General features: G+C 50.2%; 1 protein-coding gene across 1 annotated transcript in view; it reads left to right on the top strand.

Moving 5' to 3' along the window:
* The first annotated feature begins 349 nt into the window (after positions 1-349).
* DLL1 (delta like canonical Notch ligand 1) overlaps positions 350-7,474 on the top strand; it is a 20,496-nt gene continuing 13,371 nt past the window's right edge. Inside the window, 1 exon segment of the mRNA XM_014447962.1 lies at positions 350-512. Within this exon segment, the coding sequence (XP_014303448.1) occupies positions 350-512 (163 nt within the window).

Raw genomic sequence — 7,474 nt, 5'->3', positions numbered from 1 at the left:
GCCGCTCGCGCACTTCCGCTTGGGCTGGGAGACTTCCGTACAATTAGGGAGGCCGGGCGTGGGGCGGGGCCGAGGCGTGGGGTAAGCGAGGTGCGCAGGCGCCGCCCCCGTTGCCTGGGAGACCGCGCGGCGCGGCGGAGAGCGGCGTCTGTGGTCCCGGCTTTCCGCGGGCGCTGCCGTGGCGCCGCGCCTCCCGCTCAGCCCGCAGTCGGGCCGCGGCGTGGAGCAGGGCTGTGGGTCCCCGCGCGGGCCGCGCTGTGACAGCTCCCGGCGCGGGTTGGGGGCTCCGTGACTGGGGCGGGCGCCGAGGTGAGCGGGACCCTGGTCCTGCAGCGCGTTGTCTCGAGCGATGGAGTGTGGACTCGAGGCCACGTCTCGGCCTCATTTCACCTTCGGGACGAGCTCCCTGGGGCTCCGAGGCCAGAAAGCCTTCGCATTGTGCACAGCCCCCCTCCTCCGCCTGCAACGCCACCCATTTCCCTACAGCCAAGAGAACATCCTGGCAGCCAAGCGTGATGGCAGAAAAATGAAACCAATCTCATTTATTTGGACAAACCAGCTATCAATAGCACCAAGTTAGGGTGCGTCCCAAACCCACGCTGTGCGCAGTGTCAGGAACGCGAGCCCCAGGGAGCAGGAAACGGTGGGATGTTGCTCCTGCGGAGTCCAAAGCACTCGCAGATCCAGCACTCAAGGAACTAGCGAATGGAAATGACACCACATGCAGGCATTATACAATTTGGGAAGAGACCTCTCCATTTGGCATACCAGGCTTTCATTTCCTGTTGATATATTTTGTTCTAAGTAAAATCAAATCGTGCGCCACACTTGTTACTGGTTGGGTGCCTAGGGTTACACCAAGAAGTGTGTGAGATGGTCTTACGGAGCGCACAGGGTGGTTGGGGAGACAAATATTAAGTTTAGAAAACAAGAAACAAGCGAAGCCTAGAATAAGGCCTGTAACGTGTGATGAAGAAGGTGGTAAGGAAATAACGTGTGAACTGAGCCAGGAGGAAGGATGGAACGGGAGACGGGATGAGAAGAGGACTTCTAGACAGACAGAGCAAACCTAGGAGAGATGGAAGTAGGGACTCGGTGACGTGAGGGAGGATCCAGACTTCGGGAGCAGGAGGTTTGAACTCACAGACAGTGGAGGCAAGGGAGGCAGGTGCCCAACACCCCTCGCGTTGCTAAGTGAGTCCTGCCCTTGGGCAGCCCTCATCCACTTTGCAGAGCTTCCACAAAACCTTTCTGCCCCCTCCTCACTATACACAGATGACCAAAGGTCAACAGACATTCGAGGAAGACAGGGGGAAAATGAAGAAAAAAACTGGAAGAAAAAATGTTATGGAAAACTTAATTATCTAGTCTCTGAAGACAATATTACATCAATAAGTAAAGATATATAAAAGCATTCAGAAAATAAGAGCTCTTGAAAATTCAGGAAGTAATAACTTAAGTGTAAAAGTTGATAAAAAGATAAAATTGATATATGTTAGACGATAAAACAAAAAGAAAAAAACATGGGAAAAGAGAAAACATAAGAAAATTACAAGATTAAGAAGTTCAACATCTGAAAATAGCAATTACAGGAAAGAGAACAGAGAAAATGAGGAAATTACTTATGAAATAATTCAAGAAAACTTGCCAGATGTAAAGACATGTTCTTATGTAGAAAGGTCAAACCAAATGCGCAGCACAGCAAACCTGAAAAGGTCCACACCAGGGCACATCATCACAAACTGTCAGACCTAGAAAGCGTCCATAGAAGAAATAAAAGGGCCGCACTTAAGGCATTGGAAATCAGAAAGGCATGGAAATTCTCCATCGACTCTCAGGAAGCTGAAATTCAATGAGGCATTTTCTTCAAAATTCTGAAGAAATTAATTTTAATATGGAATTCTACTCTCAATGAGACTATTAGTTAAGTGGGAGCGAGAATAAAGATGTTTTCAGGCATGCAGCTCAAAAATATTACCCACCAAATACTTCATTCCAGAGGCATGCTGGAGGACATGCTCCAACATGAAGAAGTCAAGAAAGGACCCTCTGGGGCCTGGAGAGCAGGAACCGGATGGAGAAGGAGCAGGAGGCCCCAGGATGCAGGCTGAGGACCATATGGATGGGAGCAGGAGGCCCTGGAGACATGACTCCAGGAAAAGTGTGACCCAGCAAATACTTGATGTGTTTGAATATTTCAAAAGATCTGTAGAGTTTGGTGACAATAAGTAATAGACACATAAATAGCATAGGTCTCAGTTATCAATAATGATTACACAATTTAATAAGGTAAATAGCGAATGGTAAGTTAATCAAAAGGATGCTATAAGTATTTTTTGAGAAATGGGAGGTGATTTTATCTGTATTCATAAACGTGTATTGAGGGGGACCAAAGTTTTGCCACCCCAAAATATGCTTTCTGGGATGTTGATTTTAAGCCATTTGTTAAGGAACAAAAGACCCAGAAAGAACTTCTGGCCCTCCCCTTCGCTGCCTGAAGGGATCCAGGTAGAAAAACCTGCTCAGAGCAGCAGAGCACCCCCTCAGCACCCTAATAAAGAATGTGTTTACCACGTTTAATCTTTCTCCTCTACCGGTGAATGACCAGCTTCCCCTTTGAAATCCCACACCCCTGCCTCCTCCTTTGTTCAAAATGGCAAATAAACCTCAACTACCGATGCACCTTTGGGTCTCCTATTCTTATGGCACCCCCACATCATCCACTCTGCGTATTAATCCGCCTCACGAGAATTTGACTAGTAGCTCAGCCAGAAGAACTTAGACGGTGGAGAAAGTGATTTTCCTTTGACCTAACAGTGTCTAGGAAAAGGGGCGTGTGTGTGGGGGGAAACCTAGCCCTAATCTGCTAGGTTAGGATGTCCACAGGCAATCCCTACAACTGGAAAAGAAAGACACCACATCAGAAACTTCATAGTTAAGGAAGGAATTTGGGGTGGGAATGTGTGGTGTGGGAAGTTGCTATTTTTTTGTTAGAAATCTAGAAATACTATTTGAATTTTGAAATTGTAAGTATGTTACTCTAATAAAAGGAAAACATTGTAAATGTAAGTTTAAAGAACTGGGTAACTAGTGCAAGTGGTTGTAAGTCGAACAATTGTTACTTTCTAAAGGCTTTTTAATTTGTTTTAATGCTATAATACACTACAGTGAAGGAAAGGAAAACCCAAACATTGTTTGCAGATCTCTTTCCTGGGAGACTAACAGAAAAGATGCACATAGAAATCAGTGTAACAGGAGAAAAAAAATTACGTGTGATTATTCACATATTTTACGACACACACAGACACTTCCCTGTGCCCTATTGTACACAGCAGCTTTACCAGTGGGGAGAGAGCCTAAAACAGGAGATAAAGAATTTATGTAAAAGAGGAAAATAGGGGAGACAAGAGAGGAAAGGGAAACTGTAGGTCGAAAATAGGGAGAAGTTGGAACATGGAGAGATGAGGGGACCTGGGGGAAGGGTGGGATGCAGGACGGGTTTCTCTAGGTAACCAACTGACCCTTTACATAGCCTTCAAGGCTTATTTGGAATTAGCTTTAAATTTATTTTAATCCTGAACTGAAGTTCTTTGAATGCAGCAACCACATGGGCCCTGGATTTTTTTAAATACTAGCTCACCATCTGAAAATTGGGAGAGAAAAAAGGCACATAAAAACATACTGACTTCTACATGGTTGATTCATGTCAAACATGACAAGTGTTTTACTGCTGATAAAAAGTGTCATATAGAGAGAACATGCCCTCTTCCTCTGAGAGCCAACCCATGTCTGGCTGTGGCTTCTAGGCGGTGCAGGCATGGTGGGCGGGAGTGGGCAAAGCCTGAACCCACAAGCCACAAGTGTAGAGCAGAGGGAGCGCACCTCCTGTGCCCTGGTGATGAGGTGGAACTGAAATTTACTAAGACCACGCTACCCCCTAAGGCAGCGGTTCTCAACCTGTGGGTCGCGACCCCTTTGGAGGTCAAACAACCCTTTCACAGGGGTTGCCTAAGACCATTGGAAAACACATATATAATTACATATTGTTTTGTGATTAATCACTATGCTTTAATTATGTTCAGTTTGTAACCATGAAATTGGGGGTCACCACAACATGAGGAGCTGTATTAAAGGGTCGCGGCATCAGGAAGGTTGAGAACCACTGCCCTATTGCTATAAGCTCTAGGAGACAATGTCTTTTCAATACTTGAACGCCAAACTTAACTGCTCTAATAGTTAAGAGGACTGAGTGAGGGTGCAGCTGAAAGTCTGTTTCGGCTTCTGCCCATGAAGGAATAATTCCTACAGAACTCATTCTTCCACTCTAAACCACTAGAAAACTAGACAAAGGATATGAGTTTACTATTTTCAGCTGGGAGACAACAGGGAGTGAAGGATGCAGATTCTCGAAAGGAAGGAGCCATGGGATGAGCCCAAGGACTGCCCTGATGTTCTGCCCAGGTCAGCAGCGAACATCCATGACACAGAAGGCTGGTCCTTGGATAAGAGCAGTGAAGCTGATAAACCTGCAGCTGTACTGATGGGGATCAAAGCACAGACGACAGACTACCCAGGCTCACCTTGGAAAGTGGTGTTGGCTTTCCCTGTCCTGAGGGTAAGCAGGAGACTATTGGAGCAACTAAAGTTGAGACGGAGAAATTCCTTGAACCTTACCAATGACCAAACCTGACCAAAGAAGAAATAAAAAATCCAAGTAACCCTGTATTCCTTAAATGCTATCCTTATTTATTATATGGAATTTGAAAGTAAAAACTTTTCACAAAAAACACTCCAGACACAGTTGGACTCACCAGTGAATTCTCTCAAGCATGTAAGAAAGACATATTAATCCTAGGGCACACTTTCCAAAAATACAAGAGCAGGCAGACTTCTCTACCGCTGTATAGTTTAGATAACGGTCGAAAGTGTTACCCAGAAAGGCTTGCTGCTCTGTTTTCGAGTCAACAGGAGGCGGGGCTCAAATCTGTTTCCTGGATGCAGGGCTTGAGGCAAGACTTAAGGGTTCCAGCCCTGTCGTCCAGGACAGTGAACCTCGGCTCTGAGAGGGTTCTGGTGTTCAGAACCCAGGCCTCGGGTTCTTCACGGTTCCTTGCGGGCGGGGGGGGGGGGGGGGGGGGCGGGGGGGGGGGCAACGACACTGTGTTTCTGGGCTTGGTTAGACACAGGAGAGGACCAGTTGGAGCTGGTCCTGCACTTACCAAAGCAGCCCCCATGACCAGTGAGTGGATGAATAACAAGTGAGAACATCAAGCGGCCTTCTCGCTGCCCTGCGCAGGGTGCAGCCGGGTCTGGCTCAGCCCCAGCTTGGAAAGGTGACCGCCATTAGGGGCCTGGTTCCCCCATTTGCTAGAATGTGGGGGTTCAACGACGGCCTATGCCTTAGTTCTAGCCACTGAGAAACACTATTGCTGGGCCCTTGGGAATCTGAAAACAGCCCCATTTCTTGCCTTGATTAACTTACTACTGTTCATAGGAGCAGTTCCAAGTGCCGCTAAAACGAATGATAGTTTGTGATTGTTCCTAAAAAGTCCCGACTCCCCAGCCATGCCCCTGCTTCCCTAGCGACACAATCAGTTATTAGTGGTGATGACTGAGAAACAGCCCTTGCTCCGTTCCCATTTTCCTAAAGAAAATAGCATTTTGAAAACAAATCTTGATGGTGAGCCAGTGCTGTCCGCATTCTGTGTCCCCTGGGAGGAGGCACAGGGGCGGGGGAGGGGGGGTTAAGACCTAAAGTGCAGAGAAGGAAGGAAACCGTGGAACAGCAAGCATGCAGCTAGAAAGTAGGTCCTGCTTCTGAGATGAAGAAAATGTGTGGGTCGGAAGGTGGAAAACATGTGCCTACGTGTGCTCCCCCTTTTTTCTCCAATACTTGGGCTGTTTATTGGGGTCCCTTTCTCTCCAGCCCATTGACTGGAGCAGGGCTTTGCAAAGCCGGTCGCCTAGCAGCGAATGCAGAAGGCCCATTCATATGACAATGGCCGGAGAGGAAAGAAAGAGAGTGGTTTGTTTAAACGGCCTCTGTCTTCATTCACAGCCTGATGTCCGTCGGCTTTGTGACACCCACAATGGCACTAAAGGACTCATTGTGGCTGAAAACAAATCAAAACAGAAGAAGGGATGCTAAGATAAAAGAGTCATGCAGCAAAATTGCTAAAAAAGTCCAAGTCTTACATCTGAGATTTATGTTACCTCTTGGCTGTGTGGCCTAGTGACCGGTGTTGATAAAAACCCCTAGAGTTTAATAAACAAAAAGATAAATGGGGACGTTATGTACATTTTTGAAGGCACCCACACAGAGGGATGGGTCTGCCGGGTTGCTGTGGGCGCTGTTTCATAATTACCGTTTTTTGTTTGCACAACATTTGGGGAGCCACGCTCAGCACTTGGTGTGTACTTTCCCGACAAACATACCCAGGCTCTGCCTATGGAGCCCAATAGCGTCCCCCGCCCAGTGGCCCCGACCCCCACCGCGCCCCGACCAACATCAGATGTTGCAGGAACCCACGCCCAGTTCAGCGGCAACAGGTGGAAGGTTGAATAGCTTCACACGTTTTTTTCGGGAGAGGGGGTGGGGAGAGAGGAAGAGGGGGGCGGAGGGCGGGCTTTTGGGAGCCGATTTAAGGATTAGATCAGATGTTATTGCTGGTGAAAAATTAAACAGCCCGGTGCTCTGGGAGCGCAGATTAATATATTTAGTGACCACGCACAAAGGCCGCCCATTGTGGCCGCGTCTGAATGCCTGTGAATGGGACGGAGCGTATGCAGCCTGTCGCCGCAGGTGCCCACATCTGTTCTCTCCGGGCAGATGCTCGCAGGAAGGGGATGGGGATGCCGGGAAGGAGGCCACTGCCGAACCCCCCCTCCCCCCAGGCTCCCGGGTCCGGCGGGGACACTCCACCCGGAGGGCGGTCGGAGCGCCGCGCGCCGGGTTAGCGCTGGGGGCGCGCGTCTCCCTGGCGACTGCGCTTCAGAGCCCGGGGCGCCGGCGGGTGATTGACGGGCCGCCCGGGGACCGGCGACAGGTGCCCGCGACCTCCCGGGTGGGGCGCGTCCCGGAGAGCGAGGCCTGGGGCAGGCCGGCCGCGGCGCCCCTCCTCTCCCTCCTCCATTGTCCTAGTCACAGGCCTTCTGTGTCCAGGTCCAAGCCTGATGCAGGTGACCCGGCGGTGCGTCCAGGAGTCGGGGTCCGGGGGCACACGGAGGTTCCGCCGCGCACTAGCGGATCCCACGGGCAGTGCGCACAGCAGCCCCTCGGGTCGCGGTGGGCTCCCCCTAGAGCCCCCCCCCCCCATCCCCCCGCCGCAGGGGTGCCCGACCCGACACCGACACTGGGCCGACAGGGTCCGGGGGGAGGCCCCCGCAGGTCCCAGCCAACCTGGCCCCTCCCCCGCCAGCAGAGACGCCCTTCCGAGCGCGCACAACGGTCCGGTGCGCCACCGCCTCCAGGAAG

Source organism: Myotis lucifugus, unplaced genomic scaffold (genome assembly GCF_000147115.1).
Source record: "Myotis lucifugus unplaced genomic scaffold, Myoluc2.0 scaffold_733, whole genome shotgun sequence".
NCBI classification, from domain to species: domain Eukaryota; kingdom Metazoa; phylum Chordata; class Mammalia; order Chiroptera; family Vespertilionidae; genus Myotis; species Myotis lucifugus.
This window is presented reverse-complemented; position numbering and strand designations above follow the sequence as displayed.